At 39.8% G+C, this 21,749-nt stretch overlaps 1 protein-coding gene across 1 annotated transcript; it reads left to right on the top strand.

Moving 5' to 3' along the window:
* Positions 1 to 15,887: 15,887 nt before the first annotated feature.
* On the top strand, positions 15,888 to 16,154 carry LOC109627348 (large ribosomal subunit protein uL23-like). Its single transcript, XM_069529482.1, has one exon. The coding sequence runs from the start codon at positions 15,888 to 15,890 to the stop codon at positions 16,152 to 16,154; it is 267 nt and encodes an 88-aa protein (XP_069385583.1).
* Positions 16,155 to 21,749: the final 5,595 nt, after the last annotated feature.

Raw genomic sequence — 21,749 nt, forward strand, 5'->3', positions numbered from 1 at the left:
CTACTTTCCCAATTTATAATAACTTGATGTCACAGCTCCCATCTGTGACAATGATCTGCAGCGCTGAATGGATGTTGGCCGATACCTGTGGGTCCTCGGGTTGAAGTTCGGTATCTTTAAGGCCACGTCCCAATTCCTCTCCCTTGGCCCCACCCTAGATATGAAGCGCCCATTGCTGGAGTACAGCTGAAGGCATGTTTGAAGGGCTAGATGGCCGCTACCCATACATCACATAGGTGTCCCTAGCGTGAGTGTTCTCCACAGTGGGTGACATTGTCAGTACAGGCAGGGTGACTCTCTGCAAACAATGTGGACAATGTGATTTCTGCGTACCTTTCCCTACAAGCCATCCTGCTTAGCCTTCGATGAAGCCTACAATATGTTCACCATTTGCCAAATACCTACATCCTTCATACTCAATGAGTAATTGTTCCAATGTAGCGTCTGAAATTAAATGCTAATTTCCCTAAAATTTTCAGTGACAACAAACAGCTCATCCTCTTGTCCAAGTTCACTTGTTTACCCAGCACCCCCCTCACATCCCTTCTTACTCATATGTTTCAATATACCACTCCATTTTTCTCCACTTCTGGCTCAGGGAGAAAATGTATGACTTCTCTGATAACACAGAGAATGGCAGATAGCGGCATGACAGAACATTGTGATCGATCACAATGGGTACGCAAGTCAGTCCAAACCACAGTTAATGTTTTACCATTACCATTATTGTATTAATTTGTTGGAAGTGTTTTCTTCAGTATGAAAACATGCTGGGACTTTGGCAACAAAAAATGTGCATGTGTACATGTGTGAAACGTGTCAGTATGTGTGAGCAATCTCTGTATCTACTGTATTTGAAAATCTAGGTAAACTTTGGTGTGGTACAATGTGTGATTTTGTGTGTTTGTGTGTATGCAAGGTGAAAAAGCAGACTCTTGCTACTATGTGTTCTTGACAAAAGTGCAGGATGACAGATTCTGATATTCGACTTATCTACTCACCGCACAGTCGTGCGCGCACAACTCCAAACCTTTTTCATTCCCCGGACAGGAAACAGCCAATCACCACATCATTTCCTTTCACATATCACCAAGTAGATACCTCTCTACCTGCATGCCTGCTAAATTCCTGCACTTGTCCATTCTCCTTTAGGGTTCCTTTAATATCAGGCTCTCATTCACATCTCCAGTGATAACGATATCACATCCCCACTTCTCTCTCTGGTTACAGCAGATACTTTTTGCTGAGGGTGTTTTAGCACATTTTGGATTTGAGCTCTAGTGCTGACTCGTCTGCCTCACCAAGGGAGAAGACGTGGAGCTGTTCATTTTTGCTGCATCGTACCTCATATACTAATTTCACTATTTTGGAGGCAGAGCTGCTCTGGAGACAGAATTAATGTCAGTCATTGGATTTAGCCTCAATGGATCAGGAGAAAGACACAATTTTTCACACTACTGACATGTTGTAATTGGCCAACAGAGTTCACTGCATTATTAACCTACATATAGCATTTCATTTGCCTGAGGTTTCCAGTGCTGATGACTTCTATTTTTCATTCTCAGAGGATCAAGGGGGGAGCTACCTCACGTACACTTCTGTGTGACACATGTGAACCTGTCAGGTCAACTTACCAGCTTTCACTTCAACAAACGAGATTTCAGCTCCCAGAGAAACACGTCTCAAATAAATCTTTGGTGTTCATTCTGTAGAATTAACCAAGTAAGCAAGTGATATTATAACTTTATGACCTGAATGGGTCATTGTGTCCAAAACCTGGTCAATTTATACATTCAGCAGGTACACAACAATACAATACAATTGAAGCTGTAGTTTTTTTCATCTAACTAAATTGAACTCTTATTATATTTCACATTTTTTGCTCCACTTTGGTCCGCACCAGCTCCTGAAGAAAATATGTATCTCTTCAGTGGTTTAATTTCCATCACCAAGGAGGTTACATTTGTCCGTTTGTTGTTTGTTTCTCTGCAGGGTTATGATTTTAACGAAACTTAGTGAAAGGACGTAATGCATAATTTGAGGTAGATCTGGACATTTTTACCAATTTGCCGGGGAGTAATTCATGGAATTTTGATTAATGTGTGAAATTTGGTGCAGCTTGATTGAATTTAAGGGGGACCCTAGTTTTATGGGGTGGAAGTGTAGTTGGTTTTGGCTGAAGATAGCCATTTCAGTCTCCTTCGGGACTTCAACACAGATTCTAACCCAAAGTACATAAACATGACCAATGACCCCAATGTCATTCAGAACATGTTTCATCTCACCGTTTGCTTTTCAGTCATACAGGGGGAGTGATGATGTGAAGACTGCGGCTGTGGATATTTTTGACCATTTCATAAGATGGAGGAGTGTCTGTCTGGTCATCAGTGATTTTGAGATTTTCAACCTCTTACAGATGAAGTTTCAAATTAAAAAAAAGCTTTCTCTTAAAATTGAGATTAGATTTTTATGGCCCATATCCAGCTGTAACACACACACACAAACACAACTATTACAGTGTTTCCAGGCTGTTAAACAGTTGAATGATAATAAATCCTATTGCTTCTCTGCCTCACACCCCGTGTTGTGAATGGATGGCTCGGAGCTGGTCCGTGGCAGATACCTGAGGTGTTGCTAAGCCATGTAGAGCATTTTTCAGGATTATCTAGAGAATGTTATAGCTTCTGATTTAATACAGGGGAAAGAGGTGCAGAGAATCAGCAAGAGAGAAAGGCCGTCCTAGGTGCATCTACCTCCTTCATCACAGTCAGGTCTGGAGCTGACAGCTGAGTATAAAGTGCCTCTTCTCCCTCAGTGTGACAGACTCTCTGGCTACACCCACACTAATATGTTTTAGTTTTAAAAGGCATCACATTTGTTACATTTACACATGTGTCAGCAGAGCTATCAAGCTCCTAAAGCCGACACTTTTGGAAACGCAGAAATCGCATAAAACTGACTGATTTAAATTTCGTTCTATTTGTATAGCAATAATGCATCTCAAGGCACTTTAAGAGACCTTAACATTTGAAAAAAAGAAACCTTACAGTTCCTGCAATAAACTAACATTTGGCAACATCCATTGAAAGTACGATCTCTTCATATGGCTATACCATGATATATTGTCAGGTCAAAGACTAGTTTAAATGGGTCGCTGCTTAAGGTCTGAAACTACGAGACCCTTAGGTGCTTTAAGGACCATTTCCATAGGACGGAGGTGCAGACTGGCATTGTAGACTCATGTTTCTAGAAATAGGATCAACGTGGGTAAAAAAATCTAATATATTTCTAGTGGTGCTGTGAACTAGAACATGTTACACGATTGCACTAAAAGATGTGTCAGTCCTAATGTTCAGATGTTTGTTGAACACTTGTGTGGTGTGTTCATGCTCTTATGGTGACACATACACCACCATCGTCACTGAACTGTGAAGGACCAAAGTAGAAAAACAAACCGTAAAAGAGTGTGTTATATTTGTCAGTGCAAGTGCCCACAATGTTTTTTTCTTGTCAAATAAATGGAAGGTATTTTGTAACTTGTGTTCAACTGAAAGGTTTTTTTTAATGGCAGCCTAGGCAATAGCCTGGAACCCTGTTTTACTGGTATTCAATCATTAGCTAATTATTGAAAGACAGTGTGTAACATGGGATTAAAGCAAGACACGGTTCTTACTTGACATGTTGCCTGCAATGACAGAGCAACTAGCTAAACTGCTGTATATCAATAGTGATGGAGCAGTTAGACGATATCATTCAAATAAATATCATGAGGCACATACTGATATTGACCGGCTGACTAATCTTGTAATTGAAAATGCAGGAAACATGCATTACTAATTGCATTAATTCACAGTTGGTACTTTAAATTTCAATGTATAAATAAATGACTTTTGCAGAACAGCCCTGTATTGTTCAGTAGTTTTTCAGGCCTCTAGATTTATTCACATAAAACAGGAAAAAAAGTATTAATTGGTTATAACCAACAGACATATGGCATGGGTGATGGTGTGTGTATAAGTGACTATCGTTTTATTTTAAGGGTCGCAAGCCTCCAAGGTTGAGAGACCAGTGATCTATGAAAATGTTTGAGGAGCTGTTGAAAATATTCATGAAGCTCACAGTGAAATACACCCACATAAACTCAGCGTCTTTCACTGAGGGAAAAAACACATTGTACATAACAGCTTGTAGTGAACAAGATGTGACAAAATAAACAGCTTGTTTATGTTCTACTGGTCGAGCCAAACACATCTCTCACAAACACTGTCATTCCTGCAATACTTCATAGAAAATATGAACTCCACCATTACCCACTTCATGGGATGCTGCAGTCCAAGCTTGACCTCAGAACCTCATCATTAGTGCACCTATAGAGAGAGAGAGCACACTCCCCAGACAGCGTCAGAGGGAAGGCAATGCACGCTGAGGCTTTAAAGTACTTTAGCACCACACAACATTACAATGGCAGTTTCAGCCACCACATCACAGATGTCAATGAATACATCCAGAACATCTATGCAATGTCTTTTTTAGAGGCTTTTCTAAGAAAATCTATTGGCTTGGTAAAAACAGGAGTGACACATCACGTAAGAATTTCTCTTGGGTCCAACCTGGGTCCCCCTACAGGTGGGAGGCATAGTTCACGTTTTTATCTATGTCGTTAATACATAGCCTACTCTCAGTTAGAGCCTCACTATGGACAAAGGTACGAGTGTACTTGATAACATAGAAAAATATCAGGTACTAGGACACGTGAGGTCTGTCCATTAAACATTCATAATGTTTTTTCTCCTCTGCATCTGCAAGCAGTCAGGATTCTGGACATTTGTGTCTTCTCTTGGCACGATCAGCTCAAAATGATCACCCAAGTCAATATCTGTCATACATCCTTCTAGCGCTAACCAACAAGAAATGCCCTTTTCGGTTTTCATGGTCTACTTTCTTAGTCACTTCCCCTTTTCGTTATCTTCCTTTCCTCCAGCAATGCATTATCTGTGTCTTTGCTGGCTCTGCCATGATGCACATACTGAGTACCATGCTCATATCGCTGGGTCGGGTTTTTGCAAATGTTGTTGTGTAACGTTTACTGTTAAGCATATTGCAAATGTTCCAGCACAGTAGTGCAAGGTTGTATTGTGCAATTTCAGGTGTTCCAGGAGCATTGTGGCAATGGCCAATATCACATTCTCCCCATTAGAGGTTTTTGTACCACCAATATTAAATTAAAATTGATTTAAAACTGATGTCTCAACTCTTAGCATTTATATTTCCTGAAATTACCTCAATGGCCTATTTATCACACTACATGGGATTTCAAACAATGGATAACCTATTTTTATTAAGCTTCCATCTTTTGATCTGCATCATAAGCCATATTATCTTTTCTATAGTGAATAGTCTTCTCTGTCCAACCCTTAGCAAAAAGAGAACAATCTTTCACCAACTGATTGACTGTAACACTTTGACAGCGGCAGAGATGGAGACAGAGACGGCACAGTCAGGGAGCTTTTACAGCTCATTACAGGCTGGAGTCCTACAGTTTTTCTTACATAACTCCCCATACATGTGTCTGCAGCTCTGTTTCTGTTTATCCTGTATGGGAGACAGAAAGAAACAGAGAGCAACAAAAAGTGAAATATCGGCTTACAAAACGAAAAATGAATCTTCCAGCCAATTAAGCTTGCTATTTTTCCCCAAATGCTTTATTTATTCGATAGTTTTTTCCCCCCATTTGATTTACCTGTTTACCCTTAGAACCTCTATTAAAAAGAAAAGAAAGAAAGTAACTTGTGTGTAGCTCATTGCCGTGACTGCACCTCACAGAGAGTGGCCCGAAATCAATGCAATCCTGTTAAGTCTGTCACCATGAAACTTTTGGGAATAAAAGGCTGTTCTTCTTTTTGTTATATTAAAACATTGTGTTCTTTTCTATTTTTCTTGATGAATGAACAGGTGATCTGGTCCTTAGGGAGAGAGTTGGGTACGATTTGCATTGCCCACTCAGAAATGATATAACGATTGCAAGCATGCAGAGTTGGGGCTCTTTCACACCTAAAAAGTTTATTTTCATGGCTGTCACAGCACTGTTATATAATATTATCTCCCGTTTACTCACAACCTTAATACGCTGATAAATGAACGGGCGAGAAACAAACAGAACAAATTAAACCCCCCCCCCCCCTCACTAGATTGAAGCAACAACCACCTCATTTAGCATGGCTTTAGAAGACAGCCATTAGGATCGCCTGAATAAGCTCAACTGATAAATGAGAGGTTTATAAAAACATTCAGTTATCATTGGCTTAGGTCATTAAGCTTAAAAGGCCATTAGTCCAACACCCCTGAGTGCACTGCCCAGGCCTCAATGTGATACACATCAGGTAACATTAAGTCTGGGTGGGCTAATCCTAATAAAGAGCCAACAAGGATTTTCGTAAAGTTCACAAAAAGCAGTTGTTTAATGTTTGGGTCACAGTAATAATCAAAAAGAAGTGCTTTATGTTTTATTTTACACCAATTTCAACTAGCATGTATAAAAGAGATTCATAAAAGCATATATATGCAGCACTACAACAATATACAGTACTGTATATGTGTGCATGTAAGAATGTATATTTGTATTTATGTGCATGATTTATTTTTTTGCCATTGATGCATGATTGAACCTTGTTGTCCTATGGGCTACAACATCTGGACTCTTTAAAGCTCTGTCTCTTTCCAGATTGTTGAAGGTTGCACATAGGTTAATATGCATCTGTATTTAGCATAATGATTTAATTGACTGTCTGTTGCATCACATGGTTCAGGATGGGGGAAACACTATTGTTACTCACAGTGATCAAATTAACAAATTGATTTTAATGAGAGAGTTTGTGTGATTGCATTAAGTGCATTTGTCTGACTCACTAATGGTGTTGACTGAGAACACAAGCAAAATGCACTTACAGGCTTAATTTCAGTTCAAGGTAACGTGGAATCCTGAAGTGAACCAAGAGTTGATGTTTAGGGACCAAAGCAAGTGCCTCTGCTTAATTTTGTTCAAACCTTGAAAAAGGTGTTTAGTCACACATGGAATTACATGTAAGCTTAAACTTTTAATACTTTAAGGTTTCACTGGTACAGGTATATAACCTGTGTGCTACAGTTCTGTAGATGTTTAACAGTGACAAAGATTGTGGTTGCCATAATATCTTGTAGAGTTTGACCTTAAAACTGCACTAATTCTGCTGTCAGGCTACTAATCTCAGACAGTAGTGATTTTAAATGACATCTTTTATGACTGTGCTTTTTAACATGATAACACATGTAACAAATCTCTATTTATTATTTAATTATTGTCTTTTTATTGCTATTTATTTTACGCCATAATGTTTATCATCATGTCCTTCACCGACCTCTGTTTGTTGGTTGACCTCTGCTTTTTGACACTTGTCATATATGTGATGTGAAGGTGAACACCGTAAGATGCAAATGAATTACCATGCAAAATTGTTATCAATCAATGGCTCAAGACTTTAAGTCAAAGCCACAACATCTATTTATTTATTTTTATCTCTTATGCTTCAATAAAATTTGATTTGTTAAAAAATGCATTTGCTATAACTTCATGTTCAGCTGTAATTAAGTCTCAGGTATTCAATGATAGACATACTAGAGTGTTGTACGGAAAAAAAATGTAAAATGATATTTGGGCTCAGGTTTGGGGTCCCGCTATCTGCTTCATGTTTTACACTTCATGTGGCTGTAATCAGCAAAATGGTTGAGTTTAGAGCCAACATCAGGAGACATTGGATGAGAGGTCGATGTTGTTAATTCGCCAAACATATGTAGTTAATTCACCTGTTCATGTACATGCACTCAAGTATGAGTATAAGTATAAGTGTGTGATCTCAGATCTCAAAGGGATATTAAGTTTTGATGACTCCCATCAACTGGCTGGAGACAGGTACACCTCTGTGAAAGTGTTGACATTTCACAGTGTGCGCACGTCTTTATGTGAGAGTGTTAGAAGTTGAGTGTGTCTGATTACCCTCACAATGTCATGCATGATTATGGTAATTAGCAAATTACATGATAAGATCAAGATAACTATTTCACACACAGCTGTTGAGGAAAAAAAGACAGAAACACACACACGGATTTAAAATACAGACCAAATGAAGGGGTTAGAGGATTCAAGACCAATATATCAATGTAAATGCCAATGTCCGTCTCTTAATGTCATCATGAATATAAGGCAGTGGGTTTGAATGATCCATACACAGGGTATAAATCAGCACTTAACGAGCCCTGACGAGCCTTAATGATCCTATAAGCCCTTGATTAGAGGTTGATTATCAGGACGACCAGCCAATGCAAATGGATGTTTACCACTGGCCTTTACTGTTTGTGTGGAACAGGAAGGACAAGTAGGAAGTGTGTGTGTGTGAGTGAGAGTAAGGAAAAGTGTCAAGTGAATTTCTCTCTGTTTTCCTATTGTGTGTGTACGTGTGTGTCTCAGCCTGTGCATGTGAGCATGCAAGTGAGTGGGTGTGTTTGTGTGTGAGCCTTCAGGGACTGGAGGCTGACTTTGGGTAAAAATGTGTTTCCGGTCCACCAGGCTTTAAGCAGGAAACAAAGAGGGGAACCGCAGTCACCCGTGAAACAAAACAGACACTTTCTTTCTCTCTCTCTCTATTCTCTCGCTCTATCTGTTTCTCCACCTTGCTGCTATTTGCTAAAGACAGTGATCCATTGCCTTGTCTGGGATTAGAGTGCACATGTTCGATAATGGGACTCCTAAACAACAAATGCTGAATTGATCAGTCACTAACGCAATGCTTTTATACGTTTTTTTTTTTTTCCAGAAGAATCTTTTGACTGGCAATTGCTGCTGCACTGGAAAGTAAAGAAAAAAGATGAATAACTGTCAGTGATATAATTATAGTTTTGTAGAGTTGTTGAAATGAACATTTCAGTGTTTTGTGTCTGATGGAACTCAAACACTATTCATTAACGGCAAAGTGAGTGTCAAGGTAAGCTCTTGATCAAAAATACTTCCATATACACTAGACACACTACACACAGCTGTGCGAGGCTGTGCTTAGGCTTGGTGTTGTATTGAGGTAATATCAGGAGGCTAGTGTGCTGCATACTTTACTTTGACTATTTAGTTTAGTCCATGTCCCATCCACTAACATGGAGTAGGCAGGATATATGACATATACTGCAACCAGCCACAAGGTGATGATCAAAGCACTTTGGATTCAACTCCGCGGGAGCCGTGATATCATCCATCTTTATTTACAGTCTATGTTGAGCTTACAATAACAATTCTAATATGCGGGTGTTTACCAGGTTGTGTCTTAGTTTAGCATATTAGCCATACATACAAAGTACAGCTCATGGTGGCACTATTACATTACATGTCATTTAGCTGACGATTTTATTACTTACAATTACAATTAGCGCATTCAGCATCTATGAGGGGCCATTTTTTGGGGTACAGCATCTTGCTCAAGGACACTTCGGCATGTGCTGGGATTCGAGCTGCTGGTTGGAGGACAACTGCTCTACCCCATCAGCCACAGCCCCCCCATTACAGATGAAAGGTCTGCTGATCAATGGATCATATAATTGTACAATCTGAAAGTGGCATAGATGTGTGTACCAAAGTTAATGGTAATCAGTCCCCAGTCCCATTTTATTCCAAACCACAAATTTCAACCTCACAGTGGAGCTCAGTGAATAGTCAGATTTAACACAGAGCACTTAGATATACTTAGTTTAAAAGAAAATGCATTAGCAAGTGCACTATTTTTTCAGGCAAACAGGCGGGTTGCAGGCTTGCAACGACACAAATGGGTAAACACACTTTGATTCAGCATAAACACTAAATCCTCTTCAGCTAAATTTTACCCAGCAAAGGATTTAGTTTGCTTCAAAGTACCGTGCAGAATTGGAAACTTGGATCCAGACGTCTTAGTTTTATCCAAGTAGATTACCACTATGGACCTCTTCAGGCCTGCAAGCTTTGTTCTGCCATCTTGTTACTACTACTGGGTCACTGTGGGACCACGTTGGCAGATCAGTCCCACAACAGATCCAGATGTTTGTGTAGCTAACTGGCCCACATTGCAACCAGTGCTGGCAGACAACACAAAATACACACTCTTTTAGTAAAAGCTTATAGCTTTACTGTGGTCTTTAAAGTTGTTTTTCACAGCATTAAATCCTGAAACAACCCAAATGTTTCCCCGGCTTGATTGCCATTGGCTTAATGCATTCATAACACAACCTTGTTTTCTCCAATTAAATACATGTTGTCCATGGATTTTCTATAATTATCCAGAGCCCTTCAACAACCTGAGTTTAATCACTGAGTCAACGTGGTGTTTGTGAAGGGAGGTAAGTGGAAAACAGAGGCTGTCTCCCAAAAGTAAGACATCTGTAAAATGAATCTGATTATCACTAATATCCTGCAGTAATTAACAGGGTATAATTGCAGCATAATTGAATTGACCATCTTACCTTGCAGCTCCCTAACTATCTTATAATTGAACCTACAGACGAATAAAGCAGCACAGTCAGTCGTATTTTACTTTTAAATATCAGTGGCCAATGCAGCATTAAACAGTCAAATTAAAGCTTGCTGTTGACCAATGATGTGTCATTCTGCATTTGTGCGTCTCATTAAAAAAAAAATATCATTTTGTTTCCCCCTTCTTCTGAAAGGCCAATGTAGTGATTCATTTTTGTGTTTCCACAGAACAAGGCAAATAACTGAATTATTTTCTCACATGAGTGGCATATTTCTAGTTTTTAGTTAAACAACATTTGTGCCTCCAGCTGTGACAAATATATGAAGCTGTGATTTTGCTGTACTGGGGATACTTTTCATGTCGCATCTGGCAAAGGCACTGGAGAACCATGGGTACGTTGATGAGGTGAGACCCTGCCAGAAAAAGCGACATGTCAAACAGAAGCGCGACGCACTGATGTCAAGCACATATGCCAAAAGAGCTATTGTAAGGTACAGTCGATTCAGATCAAACCACTGTCTTGTTACTGCAGTGGGATAGCATGACAGGAAGTGGTCTGCAGGGAAGGCATTTTGAATAATCTTATGGGAGAAGAAGAATTGACAGGTAATCGTTCCTCTACTGTTTGTATTTGCATGACAGATTGGAAGGTAGAGGAGGAGAGAGGCAGTGAGACATACATTCAGAGATGATCTCAAAATAAATGTTTAACAACACCCATTAAAGCCAATGCAGGTTCTCAAGAGGATATCTCAGGAAGAACTGATCGCATTTGTTATCCATAGAATGGTTCAAATTAGTTTTGGGAATCCCTGACACTTTTCTAGCAGAACCTAGTAAAACTAACATTTATGTCAAATGTAATGAGCCTATCCATGGTCCCCTGAAGATAAAATACAATGCATACCAGCTTACTATTGAGTAATACTGCTTTAATAAGATGTCATAATTTATTATTGGAGTACGGTGGTAAGTTACATGCATGTGTTATGGTTGATAGGTATATATTTCAATGTAAACTGCTAACAATTGTCTATATAAGAATGTAACTTTCTAAAAATGTTCAATGACTTCAGTGAATCAATGACATTACTTAGTTTGCATTGGCGAATCTCTCAACATGGACTTTACTTATAAATCATCAGTATCAGGTTGAGGTTTTAAGTAATGTTAAAATCATTATTAAGTACATAGTATATTCTTTCCACCAATCCTCAAACATTTGTGAGGCATAATAAATATTTAGACGTCTTGTGAGGTCTCAACAAATGTAAACATCTCATCCCTCTTTGAGCATCCGTGCACTGGCTGTCTGTTTATATTAAGAATTGATTTTTTTCAATGACTTCAATCCAGGCATGAGCAGGCCCCTCCCTAGAGGACATTTAGGCTAATAACATGAAGTAACTGATGCAATTTTCAAGTCGAATTTGAATGTCAGAGCTTACAGACACTTGGATGACACCCAAGGAGCAGTATGGAGGCACTAAATGTTTTTTTTACGCTTGAATAAGTAGTCACCCTTTACTTCAATTGTATTGGATTTGGCTGCAACGCTGTTTATTCCTGAAACTCCAAAAGTGTTTTGTGGACTCAAACACTTCATCCCCCTCCCTCAGCATAGTGGGAAGTAGATAATGAGGGGATTTTCTATTTTGGGGGAACTATCCCTTTAAGACACCTCATTCTTTGCTGCATCACACAACCCTTAATGTCTGTGTATTGTTCTTTCAACATCAATTTGCTGCCACATCTTCTGCACACTCTGACAGTCTTATCTCAAAGGGCGGATAAGCCAAATTGATGTAGTTGTCAAGCTTCCCCTATTTAATTTTCATTGGTAATGAAATTTCATACCCAAAAAGATTTGTTGCACAACTACAAATGGAATGGAAAAGGTCATGGGACCACAATCAAGGTGTTGAAAGGAAATGATACCGATGACTTTTCTTTATAATCAAAGCGGCACACTATTCCATTTCCTTCAAGGCTGGGTGAATTATGTAGTTTGAGATAGCCCTCAAGGAATCACTGGTGTATAAAAGGGGCTGTGCGCATATTTGTGTTGATGATGCACTTAAGCTCTCCGGGCCGATAGTTTTGGTTGCTCTCATCAAACCCCTGACACTGCAGAATGGCCTTTTTCTAAATTGCTGAAATGTGTCTGTCTGCCACCACTCATTCAATAATGAACTTACCCAGTGAGTGTTGACTAAGGATTAAACCTCTTTTTCTGAGGACGCATCAGGAGTGAATGCAGATGGAGGGGAAACCGTGACAGAGAGAGATCAACAGAGATCCAGACAGATTAATGGCCCACGAAAGGCCCGACACCGAACACTGTCAGCGTTAGGAACCCAAACACCTGTGACTGACTGTGTCTGACATTATTTGACAGGCCAACAGGGGACATCGTGACAGTAACAACACAAATGAACGATCAGCTATTCCACAGGGATGGAGACTAATTCAAGCGTGTGCACTCACACACACACAAACACAGTGTGCAAAGCCTGGACATGGCAGTGTTATAATTGGCAATGATGCCTCAGTAATGTGACTATAATAATACTAATGCTGCCTCACCACCCATAAACACACACAGAGTGCAGACGATATTAAACTGATGAGACACTTGCTAACTGTAGCTAAGTTGCCAAGCAGGGTTTGTGTGATGTGGAGGACTGTGTCTGAGCAATCGATGCCTCCTCGTTCACAAAACCAAGACTTTAAATGTTGCCAGTAGGAAGGAAAACAAGATGTATAAAAGTTATTATACTTCAATTGGCCTTCCCTCCTCCTCTGTTCCTCCGACCCTCCCTCCTCTGATCTTTTGTTTTTTAGCTGTTAGATTATTCTCTCCATCTCCTCCCCCTCCATCTTCCCACTTCGGAAAATAAATGAGAGAAAACAAGCACATTTTGGCCTGGCTTTTAGTGGCACTCTCGAGTTGCAGCAATTCAACGGGCTACACACACACACACACACACACACACACACACACACACACACACACACAGAGATACACACTTCAGGACATACATTTTCACACGTACACAACCCCACAATCTGCAACTTGGATGGTGCTATAAACACATTGATAAAACCATTCATATAATAAGCCGTGTTTGTCAAAATGTCATCCCTAGGCCCCGCGGCCATTATCACTGCTTCAACATTTATAGAGGCAGTTTAAATAAACGGCCACAGCCTTCATAGCCTACAGTGATACTGAACGCCCACATACACACACAGACACACATTCCATCTTGCCATTGCATCTGTGACCATTAAACTGAGACTCGAGTCTGTGAAGATTCTCAGTCATCCCGGTCATTGTATTTATAAGTGCTCCAGCAGGCAACTGGACCTGCCTGAGGATTTTTAAAGACCCCTCATCCAAAGATGCTAGCTTCATTTCTAAATGACTGGTGGGGAGTCCAGGAATGCTTTTTTACACCCTGAGGGCTGCTGGGGTCCGAAATGAGTCATTGACCGACCCAGCCACCGGGTCAGTCATGAGCGAGGACTATATATCGAGATGACCACATGACAGCTCCCCAAAAATAAAGCGTCTAGATAGCCACCAGGTGGGTGGCTGCAGTATAGATCATACATTTTGGACTGAGACCAAACTAAAACGTCACAAATGTTCATCTCATAGATAGTCCCTATCATTTCATATAGTTCATATCACACGTATGTATGGAAGTGTTTTAATAAGTTATTTGATTTTATAAAACTTGGTAGATCGATGACTTATGATCGGTCAGGTGTACTGGGTGTGACCTTGTTACTGCTGCTCCATCTATCACTACTGCCTTGAAAGCTCTACATGAGAAAGACCTTGCACGTTACGTTGTCATGTCCCAGCATCATAAGGACACATATAAACAGGACTCTCTGACTCGGAAAATCTCAAACTGACTTGTGAGAACAAGAAGCGACAAGATGAACTTGAGGATGCTCTAGAGCTTGCTAAAGAGGCTACCATGGTCATGACAGTGAAGGAAACAGAATCTGACAATCTGACTCTGGAAAATCACCAGCTGGCTTCTGAGAACAAGAGGCTACAAGATGAACTTGAGGATATTCTACGTGAGAAAGACCTTGCTCATCAGGCTGTCATCTTCCAGCAGCATAGGGACACAGAAAAACTGGACCAGCTGACTCAGGATAATCTCAAACTGGTTTCTAAGAACAAGGGGCTACAAGATGAAGTTGATGATGCTCCAGAGCTTGCTAGAGAGGCTACCATCATCATGACAGTGAAGGAAACAGAATCTGACAATCTGACTCTGGAAAATCACCAACCGGCTTCTGAGAATGAGAGGCTACAAGGTGAACTTGAGGACGCTCTAGAGCTTGCTAAAGAGACTACCATCTCCCAGCAGCAGAAGGAAACAGAATCTGACAATCTGACTCTGGGAAATAACCAACTGGCTTCTGAGAACCAGGAGCAACAAGATAAACTTGAGGATGCTCTACATGAGAAAGACCTTGCTCATCAGGCTGCCATCTCCCAGCAGCAGAAGGACTCATGTAAACTGCACCATCTGTTTTACAAAGTCAAGAACTGGTTCCTGAGAACAAGAGGCTGCAGAGTTAACTTCAGAATGCTATACTTCAGAAAGACCTTACTCGAAGGCAGAGCCGGAGAGATAGAGAAGCTAGCAGCAGACTTGCAGAAGAAGTGAACAAGGAGAAAGCCGATAACATGCACCTATTTAAAAGATTTGTGAGGCAAAAACCAGCCTCATCAGATGCAGAGGGGAAAGGAAACATGTCACAGAAAGATTTTATCATCTCTAAGAATCAAGCTACCATTGCTAAGCGCCAATATATGGTCAATAAGTTAAAAGCAGAAAAGTGAGAGCAAGACAAGCCCAACTTGTAAATGCAAATAAAAAGGGCTATCTTAGAAGAGCAAGGAGACCCCCCTTCAAACTCTGAGCAGAAGGTCCCAGCTCTGAACCTAACAACCTTTCAACCGTGATTCAGTTTCCCCCTTGTAAGTAATACAAAAGAAATAAATTAAACATCAAGATATGAACATGAAATCTAATCATTGCTTGAATATGGTGTGATCACATTAATATCAATGAATAATCTTAAATTCACAGAGAGAAAATGAAATTTAGCAAAAACATTTAATTAATATTCAAATCTGGAATTTCACAGATTAATTAAGTAAAATAAGGGACTATACAAAAAAACCTGATATTTAAACTAAAACCAGCTTGCTTGGCTGCCCAAATATAGTGGGAGAAATTAAAGTAATTTGAGAAATAAGCACGACCACTAAATCCACGGAAAAATCAATCCGTCCCTTTTATACTTGTCATTTCAACACTTTCAACCCTCGTCATGGCACCGAAGATGAAGGAAGAAGTCTCTGACAAGACTGAGGTTAAAAGCTCTGAAGGCAGAAAAAGAAGAAAGAAAAGTAGCAGTCGGCCCAAGTATCCTCGGTATGCACCTCGCAGGAACAACTTAGATCACTATGCCATCATCAAGTTGCCCTTGACGACAGAGTCCGCCATGAAAAAGACTGAAGACAAAAACACACTTGTGTTCATTGTGGACTTCAAATCAAACAGACACCAGATCAGACATGATGTCAAGAAGATGTAAGACATCAATGTCGCCTCGCTCCAGATTACGCAGCATTGGATGTTGCAGACAAGATTGACATCATTTAAACTGTGGCTGACAAGATTGTGAAATAATCAATTTTCTATAAACTAAAAGAAGAGACACTTTCATTTACAAGTCCAGTGTATGGTTCTGTCCAGTTCAGGAGGAGGTGGTAAAAATCACTTTGATAACTACCAATAACAAAACCTGCAGGCTTAAACGTCAGGCTTCGTAACCTGGCAACACCACAGCTTGATAATGTAGGGTACTGAAGCTTACAGCTCCTATAATTACAACAACCTGCATCCACCCACACACATGCAGTATCATCACAGACACATATTGAGTACACGAGACATAATTGATTGTAGCTGTCAAATCATAATTGAAAATATTGTGCAATCTGATCCACAAATGTCTTGCATCAGTTTTCGCATATCGTATTTTGAATACTAAAGATATTTGTACTGTGTGTCTATAAATATTTGTAGAGAGCTTCCTGTTTGTATTTGAGCAGAGCAATAACCACAGGAACTCAGAGGGAATCATTCATCTTGTTTGAAGTCATTGGTCTTCATTCCTCATGCAGACCAAACCAAGACAGCAAGAAACAGAAAGGGATAATGGTTCAGCTATATTGTTGAATAAACTGTGCTCGCAACCATGCATTGCATTTACTGCAAATAGCTCAGTTTGCATTGCATTTCCTGTAAATAGCCCAGCATATTGCATTTACTGTTCCTGAGATTAAGAATAATCATTCAATTTCACAGGATCAGTATATGAATGTGTGTGCACACGCAAAATGTATATGTAAAGATGTTTTCTTGCACTGTGTGCAGATATTGTGTGCGCCACTGTTTTATTACTGGCCCTACTTTACAACTTTATTGTGGCATTATTGGTAGCTTCCAGTCAAAATGAGATCTTTTCAAAGGGCTGCCCTGAGGTCAAACCTGATGGGATCCTCAGAATATTAACAAAGAGAGACCATGACCACAGAGGCCACAGGGCTGGACGAGAGGTGAGGAAGACCAAACAGAAGAAAAGAAAAATATTTGAGAAGGATAAGTGAGAGGAATAAAAACACTGACACTTAGAAATGGGAATTCCAAATGGGAAGTCCATTATTACCAAAGTTCAGAGGTGACTGGAGAGCAGGGTTGGCTGTGGTGTCAAATGGAATTCAGTGAAATGAAAATATTAAAAAAGACAGATTCAAATGTAGCTTGAATGAAAACAGTGTTTATTAATATTTATCAGAATATTTATCAAATGTATGAAATGATTGTTCATCTGTTATCTAAAGTTAATTTGAAAGCAATAGCGATCCATTTTAAAACCACACTGAGCTGTAAGTCACTCGTAATATGAAAACTCATACCAGCATAGATAATACTGTTTGTGTTTACTGACAGAGCAGTTGAGTTAATAAGCAAAAGAAAAAAATTAAAAATGTAAAATGTAGATTTATTATTTTAATCAATAATTACATAATGACACATTAGCTACATAAAATAATATGACTTTGGTGGAATAGTGGAAAACAAAAATATGCACTCAGTAGAGCACATACCTCCACCAAGGCCCAATTGTCCACTTAAATTCAATCAAGCTGCACCACATTTCGCACAGTCATAGACATCAGTCTTTTAAATTTGCAAGATCCATGAATTATTCTCTGGGAAATGGTTTTGAAAAACACACATAATGTTAAGGAAAGTGATAAAATCTTTCTGGATCTACCCCCTGATTTGGATCCTCATCAGAATTTAATGATTCTTCCCTGACACAAACCACATCCTTCCACCAGGTTTCACTGCAATCTGTTCAGTGGTTTTTTATGCTATTTTGCTTCCACACAAACAAACATAACATCTCAACCAAGCCAGTTCATTCTTCTTTCTTCAGGCGTTCTCTTAAGTAAAATGATCTCTCGACAGGTTTAAATACTTGACTGTATATGAGAGTTTCAGTAAAATCACAGAATCTTACCGCAGAGAGACAACCTGCCCAACCTGATTAAGACAGAAAATCCCATAACTCATTCAAATACCAGACACTGTTGCCTGCTTCAGGCTTCTGAAGAGAATTTCAAAGAAATTCACCACAGCTTTAGAGATTATTTCAGGCCACAGATGAAAAATGAGTTATTTCATTTAGGAATTTACTGAGAAACATGGCAATAATTTTAGATTTTTGGAAAACAGGGTATACAAGTAATCACCCCATTGGAAACCCGGTAGCTGAAAGAATGAATGACTGAATAAATGTGAAAATGAATGAAGAATAAATAGACAGACAGATGGATGGATGGATAAAAAGTGTGAGATGAAAGACATCATTTTGTTGATTATGTCTAAAATAGGATTAATACCATGCAGAAGTTGAAATGTTGCTGTATTGTTCAGCTCCATGCACATGCAGGAGCAATAGAACCAGCCCTTCTCAGCCACCCGTTCCTTTAGGAACATGGCTGACTACAGTTGTTGAATCACCATTTGGGGCAGTCATCTGCCACCCTTTCCCCTCCTCTCGAGGCCCCATCACCCATTACTTTCTATCCTCACTCCCACTTCCCTCTCATCTGACATTCACCTCCTCGCTTGCTCCTCCATTACCATTCTGTTCACCGAGCTGATATTTGAACTAATGAGGACGATATAGTCAGAAGATAAAGTCGGAAGATGAGGCTGTATTCACTCTGTAATGAGTCTGCGTGTACGTATGCCAGTGTGTGTGTGTGCAAAGCTACAGTACGTTTTATTTTTTTATCTTTAGGTTTTTAGTGTGATGTTGTCAGCCAGTGTTTATTTTGTGGATGTTTGCGTGTTTGTGCAAGAGCCAAAGTCTATTTGTCATGTTATCAATAAATCAAATTTTACTTAAAATATTCTTATTGGTTCCTCTTTTCTGATTGAAATACACATCGACTGTGTGTGTGTTTCAAGCAGTTAAAAGCCATGGAGACAGTTTCAAATGAGGGGATATGAAAATTACAAATATGTAAATTATGCCTGACACTTCTGTAACTATGGTAACCCAGACAACTTTCTTTTTGAAACACTGGTCACTGTGCAGCTTTAGTTTCTATCTGTTTCAGTTTAGATTAAACGCTGCCCACCTCCACATTGGTTATGGGTTAGTCTGTGTGTTTTTTGTTGATTTGGAAAAACACACCATAAGTGCTACCTTGTGTATTTTGTCTGTCTGTCTCTGTCACTGTAACCACTCAGTTACCAGCGCCTCAAAGGATTGTTAAGGAAGCATCTCTAAGGAAACGGAAGGAGGGAGCTGGGGAAGAGTGAGAGCGGGGTCCTTGAGAGTTCAGAGATGTTTTCTAAAAGTGAATCAGATGAGGCGAAAAGCTCAGGTAGACAGTACAGAGGCAAAAACGATACATTGTTTGGTGTTATTTATAAATATTTATATAGAAATGGGAAAAATACAAAAAGGGCATATGAAATGTTCTATCAGTCAATGAAAGTTAGATGGGGAAAACCAGCAGAGCTTCTTGCTCCTGCTTTGTGCCATAAAGGAATTGACACAAGTCAACAAATCACATAGTTAATTAGTAAGTTTATCTTCTTGAGTGTGGCCATGATTGTTAATTGGTAGTTCTGAAATTAATTCTTGGAACATGGTGACATTCATCATCTATATTTCCATTTAACTATCCACATCCGTAAACTGTTTTGCATTGAAAGATGAATGAAGTATAATAACAACACACACTGTCTACTTTAGATTCAGGAGAGTCTAGCTTCAGCCTTTCTCTGACATCGAGTGAGAATGGTCTTTTTTCCCCTTCACCATATACAGTAGGCTACCTGATCAAATGATCAGTATTGGTTGAAGATGGCATTAAATAGCATTTAAAACTTGCAGAACAGAGTTTCACTGTTGTTTGTCATAATATCTTATAAAATACATATTTAATTTCCATATATTTTGGGGTAAAACTATATGTTGCAATTTGTCAAACTGCTGCAGTGAGCATACCTGTGCTGTCAGGTTCAGGGAGCAAACTGGAGACACTCAGCCACCTGCAGTCACCTCACCTGGCACATCCTCACCTCCTCCACATAAAGATTGTGTAAATTAGCAAAGTTTGGAAATAAAGCAGATGACAGATCTTGCACAATCCAAAACCTCAATTTCTATTTCTATATGTTTCCATAATTCATCATAAAGAATCATTGATCAGCAGGAGAACTCCTATACATCAACATTAATGAGATGCTTTACATCTGCTTTCTATGTTTTACTTTTATATTCTACCCTCAAAACACCTTGGGATCAGGAAGACCTGGAAAGCCTTGCTGGAGTGCTAGGTGCCTGCTTAGCCTGCTGCAAACATGAGCTGATCTTGAAGAGGTGGGAATGGATGGATCATGCTTGATGACAACAGGAAGACTTTGGGTGTTTGCCCCTAAGAAGACGCTCTCAAAAGACAAATAACCACTATGGTCCTTTTTCTGGAGGATGATTCAGCAGAACAGCAGTTATTGCACAGGGTTGGTTCTGAACAAGAGAGACTGTGAGTGTGTGTGTGTGTGTGTGTGTGTGTGTGTGTGTGTGTGTGTGTTGATATATTTAACTAAGTGTCACTATACTTTCTCCACCTTGTTAGTGAATGTGGCAGGTTTTGGAGAAGTCGGTTGTGGCGGCTGACAAGAGTTAGAGTGTTGATATAATTAAAAACTAATTCTGAGGGTTATTACTTTTCACCTGATTTCATCAAAAGTTGGCAGGTTGTTGCTGGGTGAGAGACAGGAAAATATATATATAAAGAGAGAGCGAGAGCAAAAGAGAGGGAGATGACAACAGAGACCTAGAATCTCCATGTAATAATTAAAACCCTCTTTGAAGGCTTCCCTTTGAAGGGGTCTTTTCTCAACACCCAACCACTGCACAGCCCCCAAATAAAACATAACAAGTCTCTTCAAAGTTGTTACATCGATGATGATCTCAGGCCCTCCGGTCGTCATTTGATTCGTGTGTTTTGACAGTTTGTTTGTGAAGAAAATTAGCTCGCTGCTCCCTCGCAGGACGGCCACTGACTTATCTAATTCCTGCCTTTGAAGTCATGGCGGGAGGCGTTTGTTTGTGTGTCGGGTTGGGGAGGGAGGTTTCACCACTGACAGCCCTCTATTAGACAAAGGGTTGGGTCTGCTTCTGCCAACGCTCTTTGATAGATTCATCAATTAGGCACATTTAAATCCTTAATTGTGAGCTGATGGTGACTTGATGAGTTGGGATTGATGTCTTTCTCCACACAAGTAGATTGAAAGACAAAGTGAGGGAGACCGTGATGATACAGTGGGAAACGGAAATTGAAGAGGGGTAGAGTGACAATTGCTGCATATTACATGTTGCTGTACAACAAGTGCACTTCAGAAAGAATAAATCGGATCTGTCAAGAGCCACCAGTTAGAAACTTTCCTGCAACAGCTGGATCACTGAGCCTGTCTGTGTGGGTGGGTGTGTGTGTGTGTGTGTGTGTGTGTGAGTGTGTGTGTGTGTGAGACTGTATTTCTCAGCAATAAAGTGAACCTACTTAAGGTATTGAAGCAAACGGCAAGGGGACAT

This window comes from Paralichthys olivaceus, chromosome 8 (genome assembly GCF_024713975.1).
Source record: "Paralichthys olivaceus isolate ysfri-2021 chromosome 8, ASM2471397v2, whole genome shotgun sequence".
Lineage (NCBI taxonomy): Eukaryota > Metazoa > Chordata > Actinopteri > Pleuronectiformes > Paralichthyidae > Paralichthys > Paralichthys olivaceus.

Excerpts from the sequence above, each read along its gene's own strand:
- LOC109627348 (XM_069529482.1), top strand. The coding sequence starts at position 15,888 with ATGGCACCGAAGATGAAGGAAGAAGTCTCTGACAAGACTGAGGTTAAA.